This window comes from Ostrea edulis, chromosome 1 (genome assembly GCF_947568905.1).
Source record: "Ostrea edulis chromosome 1, xbOstEdul1.1, whole genome shotgun sequence".
NCBI lineage: Eukaryota > Metazoa > Mollusca > Bivalvia > Ostreida > Ostreidae > Ostrea > Ostrea edulis.
In genome coordinates, this window is record NC_079164.1 from 6,817,644 (window position 1) to 6,843,063 (window position 25,420).

At 36.9% G+C, this 25,420-nt stretch overlaps 1 protein-coding gene across 1 annotated transcript in view; it reads right to left on the reverse strand.

Moving 5' to 3' along the window:
• Positions 1 to 203: 203 nt before the first annotated feature.
• The window catches only part of LOC125664611 (neurogenic locus notch homolog protein 1-like), a 44,630-nt gene continuing 19,413 nt past the window's right edge, over positions 204 to 25,420 (reverse strand). Inside the window, exons 4-16 of the mRNA XM_056142087.1 lie at positions 24,334 to 24,444; positions 23,303 to 23,410; positions 22,211 to 22,321; positions 15,821 to 15,928; positions 14,125 to 14,235; positions 11,831 to 11,938; positions 11,559 to 11,666; positions 10,321 to 10,428; positions 9,286 to 9,393; positions 7,760 to 7,867; positions 6,724 to 7,479; positions 5,332 to 5,379; positions 204 to 483 (exon numbers count right to left, since the gene is read on the reverse strand). Coding sequence (XP_055998062.1) covers positions 290 to 483; positions 5,332 to 5,379; positions 6,724 to 7,479; positions 7,760 to 7,867; positions 9,286 to 9,393; positions 10,321 to 10,428; positions 11,559 to 11,666; positions 11,831 to 11,938; positions 14,125 to 14,235; positions 15,821 to 15,928; positions 22,211 to 22,321; positions 23,303 to 23,410; positions 24,334 to 24,444 — 2,087 coding nt within the window. The 3' untranslated portion in view covers positions 204 to 289. The remainder of the gene's footprint in view (positions 484 to 5,331; positions 5,380 to 6,723; positions 7,480 to 7,759; positions 7,868 to 9,285; positions 9,394 to 10,320; positions 10,429 to 11,558; positions 11,667 to 11,830; positions 11,939 to 14,124; positions 14,236 to 15,820; positions 15,929 to 22,210; positions 22,322 to 23,302; positions 23,411 to 24,333; positions 24,445 to 25,420) is intronic.

The following is a 25,420-nucleotide window of genomic DNA, read 5'->3' on the forward strand; positions in this document are numbered from 1 at the left end:
CATTCATTATTTAGAAGATGACACATACATGTGCAAGTCAAGTTGATTGATAAATGTGTTTTTCCGTTTTCGAAAGTAAGACATAGGTACTTGTTGTGTGACATGTATGTCTGACAGTTACAGAACGTTGAAAAGTAGACTAGAACATGTAGGGGGAAACGAGTCAGTTTGACTTGGACAGGACCTTGAATAAAGACAAGAAGCAAGGAAATATTGTTTAATAGCAATAACGTCAGCAGAATTAGCAAAACAGAAAACATCATAATGTAGATAATGTTATGGTTCGTTCTCAGTAAAACCGGTGGCTATTTTGGGGTCGTCGAGTGGGCGGAAGTGGTCGAATCTTCTTGTCCCATCTTTTGAACTTTTTCCTTTTCTTCTTCTTTTCATCCGACCAACGCTTGAAGAGAAAGAAGCAACAAATGCAGGTGGTAGTCAGGACGGCCAGACCAAGAGCAACGCCCACTGCTGTCGTCAAAATGCCTGGTGTAAAAAATATATCACGATGTTATGTATTCTTCTGCAAACATTGGACGTCTAGTTATATATGCAAGGTGAAGATAACGAACAGTGATCAATCTCATAACTCCTACAAGCAATACAAAATAGATAGTTGGGCAAACACGGACCCCTGGACACACCAGAGGTGGGATCAGGTGCCTAGGAGGAGTAAGCATCCCCTGTTGACCGGTCACACCCGCCGTGAGCCCCATATCCTGATCAGGTAAACGGAGTTATCCGCAGTCAAAATCAGTGTGCCAAGAACGGTTTAACAATCGGTATGAAACACGTCAGACAGCATTTGACCCAATGCGAGGTTGTATTGACGAACTAGATCGTTATAACGACCATAGAATTTGCGAAATGCTGACTTCAATCGAGACTGTTGAAATCCCTGTATGATTATGAACTTCATTGTGCGTCAATATGTGTTGAAGAAGGTGCAGATTAAGCAACAATCCGATCGAAAACGAACATCTGGGTATGACATTACTTGTGTCTTGCTCACTCTAAGATACATATATACAATATCCATAGCATATTTACTGGAAAAATTCCTTTCATCCTTTGACCCCTATTCTTATTACTTTTCAATACTAAAAACAGTAAATATTGAAACTTGTATTTGTTAAATATTTTCACAAGAACACAAAATGAAAACTTATGTTTTGATAATAATGATCATAATAATAATAATAATAAAATATAGCGCCTTATATAAGACAAACTACTCTAAGACGCTTTACAAGAATAAGAAGAGGAATATATCAATAAAACAATGAAACGAAACTAAATGACAGTCTGACATAAGGTCTTATGACTGTAAAATTATTCAAATAAAACACTATTACTAACATCGGGAGTTCTGGGGTTGGGGGTGTTTGTGTTTGTTTTAGTCCCCCCCCCCCCCCCCCCGCCCCCGCCGCCCTTTTTATAATTTTGATTTTTGGTGTTTGATAATTAAAACATTTACTGTTTTATACATATTAGAATCTAAAAGAGCTAATTTATCAAAATGAGTTTTAAGACGTCTTGTGAAAATTTCAATGGATGTTGACCTCTTGATGTCATCTGGAAGGTCATTCCAGAGATGTGTTGCAGTCCAGCTGAGTTGGCGTTGTCCGTATTGTTTTCTGATTTTTAGCACAAATCGCGACTTCGATTCTGACCAAAATGGTCGACTTGGCTTCTATTCATTTAGAAGACTTGCAATGTATGACGGCGCAGATCCGTAAGAGGGACAGTATACATTGGTCAAAATCCTGAATTAGGGTCGGTAATGGATGGGAAGCCAATGGAGTTCTGCCAGAATCGGACAAATGTACACCCATTTCGGCGACCTCGTAACAAGACGAGTAGCAGTATTCTGCATCCGTTGCAGCTTGTACAATGTTTTTTTCCAACTTCTAAAATATAAGGAATACAAAATAGATAGTTGGGCAAACACGTATCCCGGGACATACTAGAGGTGGGATCGGGTGCCTAGAAGAAGTAAGAATCCCCCGTCGACCGGTCACACCCGCCGTGAGCCCTATATCTTGATCAGGTAAATGGAATTTTCCGTAATCAAAATCAATCTGCCAAGAACGACCTAACAATTGGTATAAAACACGTCAGACAGCATTTAATCCAATGATAGGTTGTATTGGCAAACTAGATCGTTATAACGACCATAGAAATACTGACTTCAAACAAGACTGTTGGAAACCCTACACAATCAATTTGTTAGCCTGCTTCGATTCAAAAACTGATCATAAACATAAACTCTTGCGTATCGAATCAGTTGAGAAATATAAACACCATATGCAGGTGATAATGGAATATTGCTACATAAATACGGGAAGTTGACGACGGAGAAGCTGAAATCATCCCGTTTGTCATAAAGCCGAGTTGTAGAGTTGTCATTGATATCTACTTTCAATAAAATATCTAAGTATGAAGCAGAAGTGGACGACTCTGTGGTATCTTTTATTTCGAGTTCACTGGGATATATCCAATCGACATATGAATGTTGATTGATTGATTGCATCTTGCTTAACGTCTCTCTCTCGAGAATTTATCAATCATATGGATACGTCACCAAGACCGGTGAAGGGCTTCAAATTTAGGCCTTTACTCGGCACTTACGGTCTTTGAGCAGTGAGGGTTCTTTAGCGTTCACACTTACTGTGACACGGGACATCCGTTTTGAACGTCATCTCCAAGAGCCGCAAGAAATTGTTTCTTCTCGCTTAGAAAGTTTTGAATGAATTCTGCTTCATAGGAATATAAAACAGGTCACCAAACAACGGAGCACAATTCGTACTCAATGAGATTCCAATAGACTATTGGAAGACCTGATCACCAAAGGCCACGGCGATATTGTCAATGAGGAACTCTTATTTCAACTTAGTACCTGTGCGGGGAATCAGAGTGGCGTTTATCAGAACAATTTTGGATGAATAAGCACTAGATAGGAATATATGCGTTTACCATTTTTGCTGAAGATCTAGTCTTTAATTCATCGTGAGGAATGATCGTGTATAGTGTTGAAAAGCCATACGTTTTGATGTTGATTTGAGAAAAGTTTTGTTATTTCAAGTTTACTTAATGTTCTTTAGAATTTTTTATAATCTACACTCGATTTACACCACTTCTGGTATATGCAATTAAGTAGTGTCCTATCCGCCCGATGTTAAAAATCTGATGGTGATATGATTTGACGACTCACGCTATTTGTTTTTCCATTGTAAGATGTTGATTGAAAAATACGCCTAAATTTTTCACACATGTTATATTCTTGATAGTATGGGCCACCTTTAAGATGTAGCGTAGGGGTGCAGTGTAAGTTTTGTTTCTTTGAAAATAGAATTAGTTCAGTCTTGTCTTGATTTAATTTAAGAAGACTCGATCTTTTATTCTGTTCCGTAACGAATCGACGTCATTCTTGTAAGTTTAATAAATTCAAATTGATAGTTCTGTGGTCAAAAACATATACATCTTGACCAGCTAATCGGAATTATAAACAGAATCCAACTATGTAATAATCCCGTGGGAACCCGGGTTAGAATAGGCCCTCAGTACCCTTTGCTTTTCGTAAGAGGCAACTAAATGGCGCTGTCCTGCGGATGATACCTCAACAGCCGAGGTCCCGTGTCACAGTGATGAAGATTCCTCCTGCTCAAAGGTCGTAAACGCTTAGCATAAGCATAAGTTTTCCAGTCCTTTACCGGCAATGATGACGTCTCCATATTAGTGAAATATTCTCGAGTGGGAAATTAAACGATATACAATCAATCCATATACCCCCTGTATGCTTAGGGTTCCGTGTGCATTAGCTATCATTATTGTGACGTGGAATTTCATACTACAACGTAGATGCATGCATGAGCCATATGTCACTGTCTTAAGCAGGTGAGATGAAAACCATGACGTTATATAACATTTCATATTTCAAATCCTTGAACAGCCCTCGGTTAAACACAAAATGACCTTCTGTGATGAGCTTATAACATATTTTGAAAGCGTAATAGATCTACATATGTTTTCAAAACTTTTTATAACACTTATCATAAACTTAAATCAGCATACATCAGGCTGGGTTTTTTTTTAACTCATCACCTATTGTATCCGCCTTCATGACGAGCACGATCCGAGTAGCATTGACCGACATGTTCCGGGCATTTCAAAACTTTCAAAACCTTAACATGGTGTTTCATCGAAAAAAAAATTCTGTTCTTAATTGCAGAGGCAAAATCAACATTAAATATAACAATAACACTATGTCGCGTTAAAGTAATGCCATGGGTTGTCAAGCCATCAGTATCTTGTAAGTAGGTGTTAGTTCATTCAAGGGGAGGTACATGTAGCAAACCGTTTTGATGTTCATCCCTGTATATACGTCAGTTGTTGCGACAGTATTGCCAGACAGGATTTATAGATGATCGCAAAAGACCTGGTTGAGCATTGATAACAACACCACATCAAGAAGCGAACGTTTACTACTGTTACGACTAAGGCGAGGCTAATCCTAACCCTAAGCCTGAACGATCAGGCATCATTATAGGTTCATTCATCCTAGAACAGTATCCAGAATATTGAAACACTGAGTTCCACCTTAGAAGATTTTTGTAAAGGGTTACAACATAATCAGCATCACTGACGTACAGAGTCCAGTGAATTAGAAGGATGAATCAACACCAAAACTGAAGACGGCTCCTGTTCTCATACGAGTACCGATTTGACATTAGTAATACTTACGTCAGGGCTTCTGATTACCGCTGTGTACCCTTGAACATGACAGATTCGACGGAGGTATTGTTTTGGTCTGGTGTGCGATTAACACGAAGTTTCACTTACAGTTTCTCCTATTGAATACTTGCCAACTGATATATAAACCAAATCCTGCACCCTTTGTTAGTACCATTGATGCAGTAGCATAAACAAAGTAATGCATTACTTTTTCAACAGGACAATCTTAGTGTATACATGGCAATATTAACTTCAAATTCTTCAACCGAACGGTTTCAACGTTCTTCATTGATCCGCTATGCCTTCGAATTGAATATTTATGGGACAAGCTAGATAGACATACGCGCAGCCACCAACCTCTGAATCCGCAAGAACTTGGGCATTGTTGGAAGAGTGACCTCGAACACAGGGGTTTCCTACATGTACTACGGTTTCCTCCCACATTAACGACCCCTTCGCTTACGTATCCGAACCAACAAGTAATACTAATATCATTTGTAGAACTTTCTTGTTAATCGTTGTAAAATGAATACGGTTTAAAGGTTTTACTTTCGTTAACAAATCTACCTGCAGATGGTCCGAAAGTATACTATAACTTACCAAAAGGCCAGGTTTTTTTCATTCCTTTGGGTGTACGTTGACCAGGGCCTATGTGTTCAAAAATAAAAACAAATATGAATAGAATTATCTCTATATATAATATCACATATAAATATTGTCTGGGCTATCATTAAAAAAAAATTTGTTTGATGTACTCCGACCCACATTTTTCAAGTCGGGTAGGTAGGTCGGTATTTTTTTTTTTATTATTATTATTTTTGAAAATCAGATTTACAAATTTTCTTATGTTTTCATTAAACACATAATGCTGCCAGACAGAATAGAATTTAGAACATTCATTTTGTACAAATTGTATATAAAACACGTAAATCTTCCAATGTCTCCTGATATTTACTCAGGACGTTTTGCATTCGTCACGGATGAGGACCTCAACAGTTGTTAATAAATAAACACTCCTTTTTATTACCACCGGTCGATTCCAACATTCATAATAGCAGTCTTAAACACTTTAATGTGATCCATGAATATCCAAGTGAATTGCATGATGACAGCAATTTACAATAAGTTTTAATATTACCCATTTTATGATCATTTTAATGCCGACTTTCCCGCATCGTTCGAATTGTTGCGACGATCGTGTTCCATTCGTGTGTCTCAGTTTAAGAGCAAATTAAAAATGTTGTTCACATATTAAATCGTCATAACATTTAAATAATCCAAGATCAAAATAATATGCGTGCCTTTTCAGAAATATAGACCATCAACTTAAACGCCGACTCGTGGTCCGCCATAATTTTGGTGCGCTATCCCACGTGATTTTTCATTTAAATAACATGGCTTTCAAACTTTTGTACATAAAAATTCGATCAGGCCTCGACGGGGGAGTTCGTAGCTCCTTGTTCTATCTTGTTGGTAGATAATGTGGTGATTTGCAGCTGTGATGCGGTGTATTTGATCGTTCACATAGAAAAGTGTTTGATAAGTTCCCGGATTAACAAATGGTCATTATCAAAGTGAAAGTAGAACCGAAAGACGCCCTAAGGACATTTTGATAACTAGAATTCTGTAAAACAACTAGTCCAAATAAAAAAAATGGCATCAAGTTTAATACTAATTCGAAGAATGTCTATTTTCCAGGGAGCAAATAAAAAAAATTCCAAGTGCGGAAAAAATGATCGGGTCGGGGCAAATTTCACGGGTCGGTCGGAGTACATCAAACAAATCAATTTTTATTTTAAGCTCTGTGTGTATATTTGGTTATGAAAAGTCCCGAGTTGTATCATTACTAAAGGTTTGAGATGCGGCCTTGTGAGCTGGTTTGCGATTAATGTGGTAGCATTTCAATATCAGGTTAAAATTCTTGAGTGAAGTTAAACAAACACCATCAATATAACTACTGACCTACTGTGCTTGTCTGTTTATGTGATTTACCACCACTTCCGGATCCACTCCCTGCAATACCAGTTCCTCCCATAAGTCCATTTCCGCTATAGCTACCTCCTCCGCTTCCATGCAACCCAGTCAAGTTGCCGGCGATAACTTGATGTGTGGAACCCATTGTATTTTGATTGAAGTTGTTTGCTAAAGGATATTTTGTATGTCCTTGACCAAATTTGTTGTCTTTCGTGGTTCTTTTAGATGGCTGTGTTGTGTGTAAAAGAATTGAATTTCCTACTCCAGGTAGACCGTTTGCAGATATAGGTGTAGATTTGAATTGCCCGGATGTACTTTTATTATTCATCCCATTATATCCACCATTAGAAACTGAACTGGGAGGAACGACAGGGAGAGTTTCTTTTGTTGTTTTTTGTTTCTGTTGTGGTGTTGTTGTTGTGTATCCTGTTGTTGTTATTTGCTTACTTACGCTTCCTATGTGGCTGTGTACGGTATTGATCTGACCAAATGTTTTCTGAGTAGACGTCATATTGTTATTAATTTGATTTGGATAAAATGTTGAATTTCTTATTCCATCTGTTTTCGCACTAATTCCCTGTTGTGTTGTGGAAACCACGATGTTGTGACCATTTTGTGATTTCTGAAAAGTGTAGTGTATCCCAGCAAGACTGGTGGGGCCTTGGCGCGATGTTGATTGCGCATGAGGATGACCATTGTTTGGTATAACAGTATGCGTGTTTACTGTTGACACACCGTGCCCATTTCCCGATGAAGGACTTTGGGTGATATTACCTAAATTGTAGAAAAGAATACCAATCGAAAATAAATTAGTGACTGATTTGTCGAGAATAAATGTCGTACACCTTTCTAACAAGAGAAACGTTAAGTGGTCTGTTTTTTATTTTAGTGTTTGTTTCTGCCATATTTAGATACCTTGGCTACTATTGCAGAACTGAAGTGCAAAGGGACAAAAGGATATTATTTAAGATGTATGATTTATTTTCGGAAGTCAAACAAATCATAGAATGTTCTAATTGATTATAAATACGCTTGTTTGAAAAACCTAACTTACGACTGTCACATTTGTGTCCGCTGTATCCATGATTACACAAGCACAGAAATCCACGTGGTGTATCTCGGCATGTACCATGTTGACAAGGGAGACTGCTACACTTGATCACTACAGAAAAAAGCACTGGGAATTTATTACCATTTCGCTATAAGACTGTACATAAGCTCGGACATTTTACAATGCAAATTACTTATACAGTGATTGTGAACTTCAAGTAAATGAAGATGGATTTGAAAATGTTATAATGTGTGTTCTAAATATATCAAATATCGGCTTCGTTATGTGTTCTCCGAGTACCACTCGTAACTGTATTGAAATTATGGCTATGCGTGATAGGTAGAGGCATGCCTTAATTCTCCTGTTATCTGATCTTAAATCACATATATCTTATGCACTGTTCGACAATATTAATGCACCAATCTATTTCATTTCCAAAAAAAATCGTATTCATTTGTCAGTAGAACTAGAAAGACAAATGTGGATGCAGGCATTTTGGTGTATCTTTACAAGATCCTCGATGACAAGGGTTATCTTCAGAGCATTTCATAACAATGCGGTCGAAGTTAGAACATAAATTCCTTCAAATATAATTTGATAGCATTGTCAAATCTTTTCTAGATTCCGCATTGAAGAGCTTGATATGCTAGACAACGTTTCTAACCGCACACCTAAGTTTTATTTATCCACTGTTCATATTTTCTATTATTTTGACATAGGTTTTGATTAATACAGATAATACCATCTTCAAAAGAAGTCAAGGTTTCTTCAAATTTCATTTATTGAAACATTCAATTAAAACAGCACGAAAATTTTGAAATTCCCAACAATCAATACCGTGTATGTCCCCCATATAACTGAATAACTGCCTGACAGATCCATAAATCCGTAAAAGAACAAGGATCCCGTGAGTCATATCTATTAGCAAATGCTGAATTTGCCGTCATGGTCTTGTTGCGGACGAAAACAGATATGTCAATTGAACCTGATGTGGAGTCGAGGGGGGGGTGTATCTCCAGTTAAACTTTTGACAAAAGGAAAGGGGCATGTGGGGCAAACTGATAATTTTGTATTTTTGTATGAAAGGTGAAGTTAATGAAATATAATCTCACAACCCCTTTAAAGAATACAAAATTAAGAGTAGGGTAAACACAGATTCCTGGATATGCCAGAGGTGGGATCGGGTTCTTAAAGGGAATAAACATACCCTGTCGACCGGTCACACCCGTCGTGAACCCTGTTTCTCGATTGGGTAAACAGAGTAATCTGTAGTCAACATCAGTGTGTAAAGAACGGCATCAATTGGTATGAAACATGTCAAACAGCATTTTACCCAATGATTGTATGAGTAAATTAGATCGTTATAACGACCATAAAATTTACGCTATGTCCTTAATATATTAACAAATTACCATTGAAAAATTATCAATTACGAAAATTAAATCTTTTGGGTCGTAGGGTTAATCGTTTATAGGCCTGGTATTGTTTGTATATGTAACTAGTTCTGTTTAACAGAACACTTTCCTTACTGACATCACAGTTCGTCCCTGTAAAGAGTTCCTGACAATGACAGGAATAACCACCACCACTCATTGTACAGGTACCGTGTAAACAGGGGTTGTCTTTACATGTCACACCTGGAATGTATTGAAAGAGGAAAATCAACTCTACATATCACATTTTTTTCGGTAATATTGACGTCTCCATATGAGTGAAATATTCTTCTCATTAAAGAAGATACAATCAGCGTCAAGTTGTTATTATAATTCCTAAACTGTAGATTCTATCTTACTGTCATCCTGATGGAATGAATTATTGATGCAAGGTGAAGATAACGAACAGTGATCAATCTCATAACTCCTACAAGCAATACAAAATAGATAGTTGGGCAAACACGGACCCCTGGACACACCAGAGGTGGGATCAGGTGCCTAGGAGGAGTAAGCATCCCCTGTTGACCGGTCACACCCGCCGTGAGCCCCATATCCTGATCAGGTAAACGGAGTTATCCGCAGTCAAAATCAGTGTGCCAAGAACGGTTTAACAATCGGTATGAAACACGTCAGACAGCATTTGACCCAATGCGAGGTTGTATTGACGAACTAGATCGTTATAACGACCATAGAATTTGCGAAATGCTGACTTCAATCGAGACTGTTGAAATCCCTGTACCATCAACTTGAATATTTTCTCTATGTGGTGCAAATCATCGACATTTTATCGATAATTTTACTAGTTTTTATCTTTTGCGTGACAGTAATGTGTTCTACAAAAAGACAACAATCTTTGGAGTCATGAAATCCTGTTGCGGCTTATTTTTGTGGGTTTCGTGAGAACCCCTACCCCACAATAGACATATAACAAAATGAAAGATTGATATACTGTTTCAATGCATAGAAACCAAATCCATAAACTTACATTCCAACGAAACTGTACACCTTTGGTAAACAACAAAAACTGTATGTGGTGAGTAAATTTAAAGTACTCAATTGACGGTTATCAGTGGATGACGTGTCAGTGAACACAAATGATCCAATTTGCCGATGGTTTGTTGATTAACTTACGATTGTTACATGTGGTCCCTCTGTAGCCGACGTCACATGTACAAGTAAATCCAACCGGTGAATCCTTACAGGTGCCATGTTGGCAGGGATTGTCACTACAGGATACCACTGAAAATGTATTGAATTTGAAAACAAATATCAGGAGCCGTACACTATGTAGGTCACAGAAGTAGTTCAGAGGAGGTGCGTGCTGCTTGCGCAACGAATGCGTCTTTTATGAGAAGGCATGATATCTGATGTGTGTTTTTCTTTTTGTGATCAACAGTACAACTCGCTACTTCTGTATTTTACTATTCCGAACTTATTACTTGTTTATAAATGTCTACCTTTGTCTACGTTAAATAACGCTCGTTCTACGAAGTGACTAATATCGTCTACTCATAATCAAGCAGTAGTTTTTGGAGATATGGTCTTCCAACAGTTTGATGCACTTTACATGGGCACAAATTATGTTCCAATATCATTCGACCCGTTTTTTTGTTTGTTTTTTTTGTATTCTTATCAGGCAGAATTTATTCAATACCTTCTACATCAGAAGTAGGACTCTTTAACTGTGACCTTCCATTCGACATTTAAATATATCTACGTTTTTATCTTAACATTATTCATTTTCAGCTATACTTTGATTCCATATATTTCAAGTAAATCCAAATAAAAGAGTCCACAAAGTCGTGCATATCTGCTTCATATTTAGATATCTCACTGGTAATAGACGTTAACGGCAAACAATCAATTTTAAGAAATTCAACATATATCATTTAGAAATGCGCAAAGGCGATTGTGAAGCACGACATGTAAAGCACAATATCACGTATTACAAAATTCAAATACACCTTTGCTATTTTTGTATAAAACTAAGTTTAAATACAATTTCTTACATATATAACGATATACAATATGCTGATGACCATAGCGGTTTATAATTTCCAAAATTTCCGTAAAACATCTCATATGCAATTTGAGTTTCAAAGGGTCAAATCAGACGGTTCCTTTCGGAGCTCAAATTGCATTAGATAGCATGTGTTCATACTCAGAAACCATATCCCAACACATGAGGTATGGTCAATGGAAAGGTGAAGATGGAAAACAGTGATTAATCTCATAATAAATCAGAAATATGAACCATTCGTTACTCATAGAAAGTTCACTCACATGCAAAGTTTCATCACTACTGTGTGCACTAGTGGCCTTGACCGTTGACCTCAACATAAAAGTGTACTACTGTTATGAAAAATTACCTGTTTCACAGTAATGACCGGTGTGCTTGGATCCACATACACATTTAAATCCATGACCAGTGATTGTACAGGTACCACTTCCGCAGGGGTGGTCGCTACATGTGGAGGCTACAAAACGACCCACGTTAAGGCTACAGCGCTGATACTACTTATTCATGCTAAGAATACGATTGGGATAGTAGTTTCATATTCATGCATCTATAATAAGTTAAAACTAAATACATATAGTAACATATACCTTAAGTTCGACGGTGAGCGTAAATTAAACCTACCCCTATCGCAGTTCAACCCCGCGTACCCCGGGTCACACGTACAGGTGTAATTACTTCCGGCATCCTGACAGCGGCCATGTTGACAAGGATTATTTCTGCAGGTTGCAACTGATAGAACAAATATTCATATATATGATTAACATGATATATGTAACCAATAAATCATAACATCTAATCACTTTGAAAATCTTGAATACGCCCATCAACATTGAATTCACATGTCAAACATTTTTGTAGGATATTGAAAGGGTTAAGAATATCAAACCAAATTTTAATCAAATATCATATCCATACTAGAAATCACAATGGTTTAAATGTAGATAAATCATTTACTAATGTGCAGAACAACAATGGTGGATCTAAAGAAGGTTTTCGTCATCCTCCACTTGTTGAACAATTTAAAACAAAAATTGTCATTTCTGGTCCTCGTTTTGTATTCATATGGTATAGCATTCAAAACGCTCTACATCAGAAGAACAAATCTCTTCCAGTGACCTTTAACTTGCCATTTAGACACATTGACGACGTTTTACATATTAACAATAATAACTGTCATTCCTACCTGAATTCGATATATCAAACTCAAACTCGATGTAGGGGTAAACCGCAGTTCTTCCGTACCGCCACTATATTTGCAAAGACGTTAACGGTTACGCGGGTATGTTAAGGCAGGTCATTCTTCATTTATGCACGTAAACTGCATAATTTTTAAAATCTGTCTTACACAGAGAGAGGGAGTTACTAACTCTTAAAAACTATTTTGGTGGTTTACATGAGAACATTTTGTATCATAACAACATGACAAACATGCGCTTCCGTATGACGTCATTGCATGACTGTTATAAATAGATCATGGAGGTACCTTAATAGAAAATGTAAAAGTAGAACAGTATCCCAAGATTTAAATATTGGTATAACGGGCGATAATGACGGTAAAATATTCATAGTATATCAGAATTACTGACAGAATCCTGCCACTTTCAGTAAGAAATAATTATTGAACATTTAAACACGAAACCATCTAGTCCATGTTTTACATTTTGCACTGATGCTATGCAGTTTTCTTTAAAAGTTTTCTTAACAGCCGATTCTATCAGTAATTGCCGTGTATATTAGTTTATGACCTTCCACACGGTGTATAAAAAGTCTCTAAAAGTATGCGGCCTAATGTGTTACTTTTGTCGTTTTATTTCAGTGTGTGACAGAGGAAAATCGGATCGACATGCTAAATGGAATGTTTTTCCGTTAAACAAAATTGTCATTGAATGATATCAACATACCTTCTTAATATCAATAAATTCTCAGCGTTTCACATATATATTCCATATATCCCATGTCATATATTTCAAATACTCCACATTTTGTCGATATTTGCATGGCACACATAAATAAATTCCTTACATGTGTCAACGTCACTCGATATATGGTCATGACGTCATCAGTTTACTTTCATATCGATCAGACAGAAATTACACAACAGCAGTATAGCATTTCGAATTTCGTTGGATCTTAGTAGCTGCATGGTTTATTTTATGCATAAATAAAACTTAAATAAAAAATAAAATCGGAATTTAATGTATACTTAGTGATTTACTTATTTCAATTATGACGTCACATTGTTTTGCGGATTTTATCCCAGTAAAAATTTCATAACCTGCCTTAACGTACCCGCGTAAGAATCGATTCTCAATGTCCCTTTCTTGTCGTAAGAAGCGACAAAATGGGGCGGTCCCTCAGATGAGACCGCAAAACCTCCCATGTCACAACAGGTGTGACACGATAAAGATACCTCGCAGCTTAAAGGCTGTAAGCGCCGAACATAGGCCTAAATTTTGTAACCCTTCACTGGCAATGGCAACAATTCCCTATCAGTAAAACATTCTCGAGCAGAGTATTAAACAATATACAGCCAAACAACAAACCCAGCTAATTACTCAACTGTATGAAAACGAGATTACTTTACCTCCTCCATCTTAACCTTTCATATTCATATAGCAATATTCCCTTTTAGGTGCCTCATCCTACCTCTAATGCGCCCAGGGGTTCATCTTTGCCCTTTGCAAACTTTTGCATGCCTTATAGAATTACGTAGATTGCTCACTGAAATGTTCATATTTTCATTTAGGAGCTTTCAATCACCCCTCTTGGTATGGAAAAGGTACCAATTTGAATCGTACCCCACCCCCTTGAAAAGTGTGGATCCACATCTGGACAGAATATTGTTGGCGGGGTTTTGGGGTTAATTAGTAAATGATTACTCTTGATTTAAACTATTTCGATTTACACTAGCACACCTCTTTCGCAATTTTCGCCCGCAAATCCCCGGGGACAGCTACACTGATACCCTTGGTTGGTGTCTTTACATGTGCCACCATTACGACAGTTTGCCCGGTCACACTTCACGACTGAAAAAAAGTAAGTACAACTTCGCAGTAAGAATTTTCCATGCATCTCCAAATTCCTTTTTATACTTTCTTTGTTTTAGTAGATTATTTACAAAATAATGCAGACGATGTTAAGTCCTTTCATTCATACTTTCGTCATATGTATGTGAGACTCCTTGTATTGTATTCCTTGTAGGATTTAAGAAACTGATCACTGTTCATTATTTTCTCTTATCATTTACTTGCGCCTTTATACCATTTCACCAAATTGATAAACATACAAGTATATAATTTCCAGACTCAAAGTTCATATGCAATTTCAGCTTCAAAGGGTTATCCCTTAGTGATTTAGACCGTTCCTTTTTCGAGTTAAAATTGCCTTAACTACCATATTTTGATGCTCGGAAACCAACATTCTTTCGTCATAGAAAGTGTTCATTAGACGTTTGATTGCTAATGTTTGCTTTAATTGTCTCGATCTTTGAGTTCAACCTTTGTTATGAATAATCAAATTAAAAAAAATACCTGTTTCACAGTAATGACCGGTATGCTTTGATCCACACACACATTTAACTCCATGACCAGTGTTTGTACAGGTACCATTTCCACAGGGGTGGTCGCTGCATGTAGAAGCTACAAAGCGATACATGTTAAGGCTACAGTATCGATAGTACATTAAAGTTTAGGATTAGATTAGAACAGTTACATTTACAGGCATCTACAATGAGGTTAATGTTGAGGACAGTTGGATATTACTGAGACGAAGGGTAGAATTAGAGTACAAAAGTTTGATGTGGTCGTTAGCTTTACGATTTCAACATTACAATCACATTCAACAATGAAGAAACATGTGAACTCTTCAATGACGGCATCTCTGACAAATCCACATGTACAGACTGTAATGCTTATAATGAATATACGTTTGTATACAACATTCAGAATAGCTAAGCAGAGGCACCACTGGAGCTACATGTAAGCTAGGATATATACATACTGCAATGAGGATACTACAGATGTGGTAGGGAGGTTACAATCAGAACAGATCAATCTAAAGATTAATGTCACGGTCTGCAACTCTGGAGCTACGTGTTAGTCTTAGATAGGACACATACTGTAAATTCCTAAGTATACACAAGAAATGTATTATATCGCGTATTGTCGCGAAAAGCATCACTCTGTTAATGATTTTTATTTTTGTATTTATACATCTACAGTGTATTAGCGAATTAATGTTTTCGTGGTTTGAGGTTTATAAGTAATTTAGCGAATTAAAGTTTTCGTGGTTTGAGGTTTATCAGTAATTTAGTGATATTAAGTACTCTCGTAAAATAACGAGTCTACAGTACTTATTATGTTACATTTTGGATATTATTGAAGCAGTAGGGGATTGCAATATGAACAGAACAATTTAAAGGCCGTCTGCAAGTGCATTGTACATTCGGAGACTGGACATTTAGATGCATGAAGAGGAGAAATTAGTGTAGTACTTAGTCATTGATGTATTTATTTTATTTGTTTTGTTTTGTTTGGATGTAAATAAGATAAAATACCGTATTCATGTAGCGACATGTATCTAATTTTGAGAATGGACGTCAACTATACCTACCCCTATCACAGTTCAGCCCCGCGTATCCCGGGTCACACGTACAGATGTATCTACTTCCGGCATCCCGACAGCGGCCATGTTGACACGGATTATCCCTGCAGGTTGCAACTGATATAACAAATATTCACAACTCATATAAAAAGAATACAACTGTTAAAACAAATATTCACAATCGCTATAAACAATATCAACCTGTATGATGATCATGATCCATGTAATCAACCATTTCGCAATCGCTACATTTAATCACATTGAAAATCTTAAAAACTCCATAGGAATTCGTCCTGTGGGGATCCATGTTAGAATAAATCGTCAGCACCCTGCTCAAGGGCCGTAATCGCCGAGCATAGGCATGCATTTGACAGCCATTCACCGGTAATAGTGACGTATCGATGAAAGGGGAAGATATCGATATTAGTAAAAGATTCTCAAGTGGGACTTTAAACAACATACAACGAATTATCAACATACCAAGCACTATCTTAAACAATTTTTGTGGATACGACAAATTGAAATAACTTGAATGTAGACAAATAATTTACTAATGAAAATCAATGCATGAAAGGTGAAGATAACGAACAGTGATCAACCTCATAATTCCTATAACTAATGCAAAAATAGAGTTGGGAAAACACGGCCCCCTGGATAAACCATAGGAGGGATCAGGTGACTAGGAGTAAGTATCCCCTGTCGAACGGTCAAACCCGTCATGAGCCCTATATCTTGATCAGAGAAACGGAGTTATCCGTAGTCAAAATCAGTGTGACAAAAACGGCCTTCCAATCGGCATGAAACACGTCAGACAGCACTTGACCCAGTGATAGGTTGTATTGGCAAACTAGATAGTTATAACGACCATAGAATTTGCGAAATGCTTACTTTAAACGAAAAAGTTGGAACCCCTTTATCATCAACTTGTTTATCAATAGACGGCTTCGATTTAAAACCTTACTATAAACAGACCAAGCTCTTGCGTATTGAATCAACTGAGAACACCATATGCAGGCGATAATGGAACATTGCTACATAAATATACGATGAAGAAGCTGAAATCATCCCGTTTGCCATAAAGCGAAGTTGTTAGTTTGTCGTTAATATCTACTTTCAACAACATAGCTAAGTATGCAGCAGAAGTGGACGATTATGTGGTGTATTTTATTTTGAATCGACATATGAATGAAAGTTATTATTGTTAATATATAATACGTCCTCAATGCATCTACATGTCGAATTGAAGGCCAAAGCAAGATATCTTTTCTTCTCAGGTAGAAGTTTTTGAATATAATCTGCTTCATATGAATACATAAACAGGTCAGAAAATAAAGAAGCACAATTCGATATCAAGGGAATTCCGACAGACTGTTGGAAGACCTGATCACCAAAGACAACGAATATATTGTCAATGAGGAACTGCAGCATATCTCTTATTTCAACGTCAACGTGTGCGTGGAATCAGAGTGGCGTTTAACAAAGTATATTTGCGTTTTCCATTTTTGTTGAAGAAGCAACTGTCTGTGATGTAAAAATTAAAAAAAAAAAGGCTAGTCTTTAATTTATCGTGAGGAATGATCGTATAAAGTGTTGAAAAATCATACGTTATGATGTTGTTGATTTAAGAAAAGTTTTGCGATTTCATGTTTACTAAAAGTTCTTTAGAATGTTTTAGAATCCACATTTCATTTACACCACTTCGAGCATACGTAGTTGCACAGTACGTTTGAAATTCCTCCGTCACAGCTATGAATATTGTCATGAGGAGCAAATATAGGAGCTTGGTAGAACATTTAGTGGATCCAGCAATGTATTATTCTCTGTAAAGGTTTTTATGAAGTTTAAAAATCCAGTATAGGTACGGTAACTCAAGCGCATACAATGTATCTGTACCAAAGGACAATAGTGATGGATGAAGAGGAGATTTTGAACAATAAAAACAAAACAAAAAGCCGAATATTTCTGGTCCTCACTTCGTACTCTGATGAAAATATATTCTAACCTTTCTACACGAGAAGAACAAGTGTATTTCTGTGACATTCAATTTGACATTTAGAAACATTGACGGCGTTTTATCTGCATATATATTAGCAATGACCATTCTCTTTCATAAGTTGACTCGATGTATCCCACTTCAACTCGAAATGAAGTAAACCACAGAGTATTCCTTATCTGCATCGTGAACGCCAAACTAACACCTCAACTGTATGACAAATTAGACTACTTTAGCTTTTCCATTGTCAACCTTCTATATTTATGTAGCAACATTCCTTTATCATCTGTATATGGTGTGTTCTCTCTCAACTTATTCAATACACGAGAATATGTTCTGTGTATCACTAATTTTGAAGTTGAGGAAGGCTGCTTGTAAATACGTTGACGCTACAGGAGTTTCAATAGTCTGCATTTCGCAAATTCCATGTTCATTATACTGATCTAATTCCCCATTAGAAACTATCAATGGTTGTATTCTCTTTGGTGATTTTCATACATTTGTTAGGCCATTCTCTATATACTAATTTCAATTACGGATTACTCCGTTTACGGCGTATGCGACCGATCAATAAGGATGCTTACTCCCGATAACAACATGATCTCACTACTGGTGCTCCAGATTTACTCTCCTCTTCATTTTGCATTCTTTTTAGAATTACCGAGATTGATCACTGTTTGTCGCCATTCAGTACAGAAAAGGTACCTAATTTGATCGAATCTCCCTTTGAAATTTCTGCAGATCCACCCCAAGACAGGAAGACACGATGCCATTGATGGACTCTTTAAGTGAAGGTAAACATAATAGCAGTGATCAATCTCATAACTCCAATAAGCAATACAAATAAGAGCGTTGGGCAAACTCGGACACCTAGATATACTAAATATGGAATCGGGGGCCTAGTAGGAGTAAGTATCCCCTGTCGACCTGAGTTTGATTAGTGAATAATTACATATCATTAAAAGCTTGACGATTTCTACTTTTCTCGTGAAATACGAACACACCTCTTTCGCAACTGTCACCCGCAAATCCCCGGGGACAGCTACACTGGTACCCTTGGTTGGTATCCTTACATGTACCACCATTACGACAGTTTGTTCGGCTACACTTCACGACTAAAAAAAGTGAGTTCAAATTAGTAAACAGAGTTATCCATTCTCTCTATAGCTTCTTTACCTCAGCAGATTTTCAACGCAATACAGACGATGTAACCTGCTTTCGAAGTCATATTTACTTGCACTTCTATTCCATTTCCACACAGTGATATAGACATAATTTCTAAACAGAAATATACAATTTCAGCTTATTGATAGAAACGACAAAGTCCTATTAGGTGCTTGAATTGCATTACGTATCATACATATGTATACATTGATATTTGGAAACAATATCCTAAGATATGATATCTGATGAATTTCAACAACATCAATATGAGACATTACTTCGTCATGCAAAGTTTGCATGTGAAGTTTATACCTAATGACATAATAGTGTGATACTGTTAATAATCATATTCTTAAATTCACCTGTTTCACAGTAATGACCGGTGTGCTTTGATCCACACACACATTTAACTCCATGAACAATGTTTGCACAGGTACCACTTCCACAGGGGTGATCGCTACACGTAGAGGCTACAAAAGCGATGCACGTTAAGATTAAAGTTTCGACAGTACATCGAAGACTGGGATTATGATTGTACAGATACATTCACAGGCATCTACAATGAGGTTAATGTTGAGGCATCGTCGGAAACCCACGGTTGATTACGCTTCTTTCCTTTTTCCATTACCCGTGGGTCCATTCATTCCTACCTGCTCGTTCTCATGAATAATTAATGAGGAAATTTCATTGGGCACTCATCGTATACCCTGAGCGAATCTGCCCAGTCAACAAAACGCTTTCAGCCCAATTTCAGTATACAATTTTTGTGATAGCAAAATTCAATCGTAACTACTCGGCTATTTCCGTCACTGGCTACGGAAAAGGACGAGCGCGTGATCCGATTGAGCAAAGTTAAATTGATGCTACCTTTAAAAACATAAACGTTCCGTTACTATAACGATTACTTTGATTGGACTATATTTTTAAGTATATATTTATGAGAACGAGCGAGTAGGAATGAATGGACCCACGGATGATGGAGAGAGGAACGAAGCGTATTCAACCGTGGGTTTCCGATGATGATGTTGAGGACATTTGGATACTACTGACACGAAGTGTAGTAGAATTACAGTATAACACTTTGATGTGGTCGGAACCATTCCGACAGTAAAGAAACATGTGAACCCATCAATGATGACAGCTCAGACAAATCCGCATGTGCAAACTGCAATTCTTATAATGAATATACGTTTGTATATAAAGTTTAACGTTTTTATTGATTAATCCATTTATCTACTAGTATTTTTGATCCCTTCAATGATGACAGCTCAGACAATTCTACATCTGCAGACTGCAATTCTTATAATGAATATACGTTCGTATATAAAGTTTAAAGTTTTTATTGATCAATCCATTTATCTATTAGTGTTTTTGATCCCTTCAATGACGACAGCTCAGACAAATCTACATCTGCAGAATGCAATTCTTATAATGAATATACGTTCGTATACAAAGTTTAAAGTTTTTATTGATTAATTCATTTATCTACTAGTATTTTTGTTACCGTACTATGTGGATGAAAACAATTTAAATATATATAAAGTGTCCATGTAGCAAGATATACATTAAGTTTGAGGATAAGCGAAAATTAAACCTACCCCTATCGCAGTTCAGCCCCGCGTATCCAGGATCACATGTGCAGTTGTATCTACTTCCGGCATTCAGACAGCGGCCATGTAGACACGGATTATCTCTGCAGGTTGCAACTGATATAACAAATATTCACCTATGTGATGACCTTGATACATGTAACCAACCATTTGTAATCGTCACATTTAATCACTTTGAAATTCTTGAAAACCTTATCAACATTCAATATCCGTGTCAATCATTTGCGTAGGCCAAAAAAAGAGTTAAGAATACCAAACACAATTTTACACAAATTTTGTGTGGATACAAAAAATCACATGGTTTAGATGTAGACAAATCATTTAGTAATGAAACTCAGGGCATTCAATGTTTCTGAAGTAAAAAGAAAGCAATGGCGGATCTAGAGGGAATTTTGAACAACGGAAAGCAAAAAAAACCGAGCATTTCAGGTCTTCACTTTGCACTCTCATGAAAATGTTTTCTAACACATCTACACGAGAAGAACAGATATTTTTCTGTGACATTCCACTCAACATTTAGATACATTGATGACGTTTTATATACATTTATATTAACAATAATCACTCTCATTCATAAGTCGATTCGATATATCTCACTCCAACTCGATATTCAGGAAAGCACAGAATATTCCTTATCTGTATTGTATTTAGATATTAACATCAAACCAACAACTCAAATGTATGGCAAACGAGATTACTTTAGCTTTTCCATTGTCAACCTTCCATATTTATGTAGTAATATTCCATTATCACCTGTATGCGGTGTTTATATAGTAATATTCCATTATCACCTGTATGCGGTGTTTATATAGTAATATTCCATTATCACCTGTATGCGGTGTTTATATAGTAATATTCCATTATCACCTGTATGCGGTGTTTATGTAGTAATATTCCATTTTCGCCTGTATATTGTGTTTATGTCTCCCAATTGATTCGATACACGGGAGCATGGTCTGCGTATCACAAATTTTCAAATCGAGGAAGCCTACTTACCAATAAGTTGATGCTACATTGGTTTCAAAAGTCTGCATTTCGCAATTTCTATATTCATTGTAATGAACTCGTTTCCCGATACAAACTATCAATGGTTGTATAATCTTTAACGTTTTTCATACCAGTTGTTATGACATTCCTTACATACTAATTTCGACCACGGATTACTCCGTTTCCGGTGGTTGTGACCGGTCAATGGGGGATACTTACTCCTAATAGGTACCTAATCCCACCTCTGGTGTTTCCAGTGGTCCATATTTGACCTCTTCATATTTCATTCTTTATAGAATTATTGGGATTGTCACTATTTGTCAACCCCGCCTTTTGGTACGGTAAAAAGTAACAACTTGAATCAATCCCTCTTTGAATATTCTGCAAATCCGCACCCAAGACAGGATACCATTGATAGACTGTTTAAGTGAAAAGTGAAGATAACGAACAGTGATCAATCTCATAACTCCAATAAGCAATACAAAATAGAGCGTTGGGCAAACTCGGACAACTGGACATACTAAAGATGGAATCAGACGCCTAGGAGGAGTAAGTACCCCGTGTCGACCAGAATTTAAACAGTAAATATTTGAATATCATTTAAACCTTCAAGATTTCTACTTTTCTCGTGAAATACGAACACACCTCTTTCACAACTGTCACCCGCAAATCCCCGGGGACAGCTACACTGGTACCCTTGGTTGGTATCCTTACATGTGCCACCATTACGACATCGTGTTGGGCTACACTTCAAGACTGAAAAACAGTGATTACAAGTCAGCAAGCAGAGTTTTCCATTCATCTCCACCCTCTATATAGCTTCTGTTTCTCGGCAGATTTTCAACGCAATACAGACGATGTAATTTCCTTTCAAAGTAATATTTACTTGCACGTCTGTTCCATTTCCACACATTGATATAGATATAATTTCAAGACATAAAATATATGCAATTTCAGCTTCAATGAGTGGTTTAGTGATCAAAGCGGGTAATTCCTATTGTGTGCTTGAATTGCATTAACTATTTTATATTGGTACTTGGAAACAATATCCTAACACATGATACTCGTATCCGATGAATTTCAACAACAGCAATATGAAACATTACTTAGTCATGCACAGTTTACATGCTAAGTTTCATAGAAAGGCCAAGATAACGAACAGCAGATAGTTATTTATATAATAGTGTGATACTGTTATGAATAATCACATTCTTCAATTGACCTGTTTCACAGTAATGACCGGTGATCCACACACACATTTAACTCCATGAACAATGTTTGTACAGGTACCACTTCCACAGGGGTGGTCACTACAGGTAGCGGCTACAAAAGTGATGCACGTTAAGGCTACAGTATCGATAGTACATGGAAGTCAAGGACTATGATAGTACAGTTATATTCACAGGCATCTACAATAAGGTTAATATTGAGGACATTTGGATACTACTGACACGAAATGTAGAATTACAGTACAAAAGTTTGATGTGGTCGTTACCATTACAACATGAAAGAATCATGTGATATCTTCAATTACGAGATAGCTCAGATAAATGTACATGTGCAGACTAGAATTCCGATGATGAATTTATGTTTGAATACTGCATTGAAGGTTTTCTTTGATTAATTCATTTATCCATTTTTATTGTCCGTTCTTCGTGAATGTAAACAAATCAAAGATGCAATGTCCATGTAGCAATGTATACCTTAAGTTCGAGGATGAACATAAATTAAACCTACCCCTATCACAGTTCAGTCCCGCGTATCCCGGGTCACACGTACAGATGTATCTACTTCCGGCATCCCGACAGCGGCCATGTTGACACGGATTATCTCTGCAGGTTGCAACTGATATAACAAATATTCACCTATGTGATGACCTTGATACATGTAACCAACCATTTGTAATTGTCACATTTAATCACTTTGAAAATCTTGAAAACTCCATCAACATCCAATATCCATGTCAAACGTTTGTGTAGAATATTAGTTAAGAATATTAAATGCAACTTGAAACTAATTTTGTGTTGATATAGGAAATCGCAATGGTTTTGTGTAGGCAAATGATTCACCAATGAAACGCAATGCATTCAATGTTTCTGCAGTAAAAGAAGCAGTGTTGAATCTAGAGGGGATTTTTGGGGGTGGGGTTGCATTTTACACAGGCTTTAACGCCAAAGTACCAACTAGACTGTATGACAAGTTAACGAGATTGCTTCAGCTTTTCATTTTCAACCTTTCATATTTATGTAGCGATATTCCATTATCACCTTCACGTAGTATTTATATCTACTGATTCGATACGCGAGAGCATGTTCTGAGTATCATCAATTTTAAATCGAGGCACGCTATTGGCAAATACATATATGTAAGTTGATGTTACAGGCATTTCAACCATCTCGTTTAAAATCAGCATTTTAGAATTTCTATTGTCATCATAATTATCTGATTTCCTAATACAGCCTGTCAATCGTTGAATACTGTTTTGCGATTTTCATATACCAATTGTTACGTCATTCTTTACATTCTAATTTTGGCACGAATTACTCCGTTTACCGATCAAGACGGAGGGCTCACGGCGGGTAAAACCGTTCCACAGAGTATCCTTACTCCTCCTAGCTTTGGTATTTCCAGGGCATCCCTATTAGAACTTTTTAAGATCCGCGCCTGAACAGAATACCATTGGTGGATTGTTTGAGTTTGATTAGTAAATGACTGCGCTTGAGTTAAACTTTTTCGATTTCTACTTTTCTTATAAATTACAAACACACCCTTTTCACAATTGTGGCCCGTGAATCCCCGACGACAGCTACACTGGTACCCTTGGCTGGTATCCTTACATGTGCCACCATTACGACATTGTGTTGGGCTACACTTCACGACTGAAAAAGGAGAGTACAGGTTAGGAATCAGTGTTTTCGATGCACATTTCTCCTTTGATAGCTCTGCTGCCTTATTGGATTTTTAACTGAATGCAGACGATGCAAATTGCTCTCAAAGTCATGTTCATTTTATTCGTATAGCTAATAAGTATGCATATGTGAATGTTATACTTGCATACTTTATGTAAGAAGACATTCGAATTTGTTCTATCTAATGATATCAAGAGCGTTAACACAGACAATTTACCCGATAGAAGAAGTATCTTCGCACCACCCTTATACGTAATAAAAAGGAATTACCAATAGGACATACCTTACGTCAATAATTCAATTTTACTTTTAACACGCAATTTGATTGGCTGAGCACGCTTAAAAAAATACGTTTATATCTGGACACACACCCTTGACAACCAAGACGGCATTACTTTCTCTTTTCTAATTCTACATTGCATCATGGAGAATTGTTACATTGATAGGCCTTCGAACTATGAAATTGAAAACTAACGGAATTAAACGTGCACAATGGAATTTTGTAATTTCTTACCCACCCACACCCCACCCCCATTATTGTCAAAGAAAACGTACAGTTTCTGTTTACAAGCAAAGCTACATAAAACATTAACGGTAAAAGTTAGAAAAGAAACTCCGATATGTACAATGATGTTATATGTGAAGTTAATAAAACGGTATATTAAGTACATGTATTTGCAAAATTGTTGTTCCATTACGTTTGTACTTGGAGGGATTGCTTGATTCGCCTATCGAAGCATAAAATGTGTCAGGAATGTCTTGCACAATGTAACAGTTGACGTCATGTCTCATCGATTGACATGCGGATCGCTATCTGTGAATTGCTTACATTTACTGTATCGGATTTAATCGCTGCATGCTATGGTAAGTGATATTGTAGCTTAAATCTCGTATGCTCTTACATGCTGCCATATGCGAGGAGCCAAGATGGCTTCCTCCACTTTCG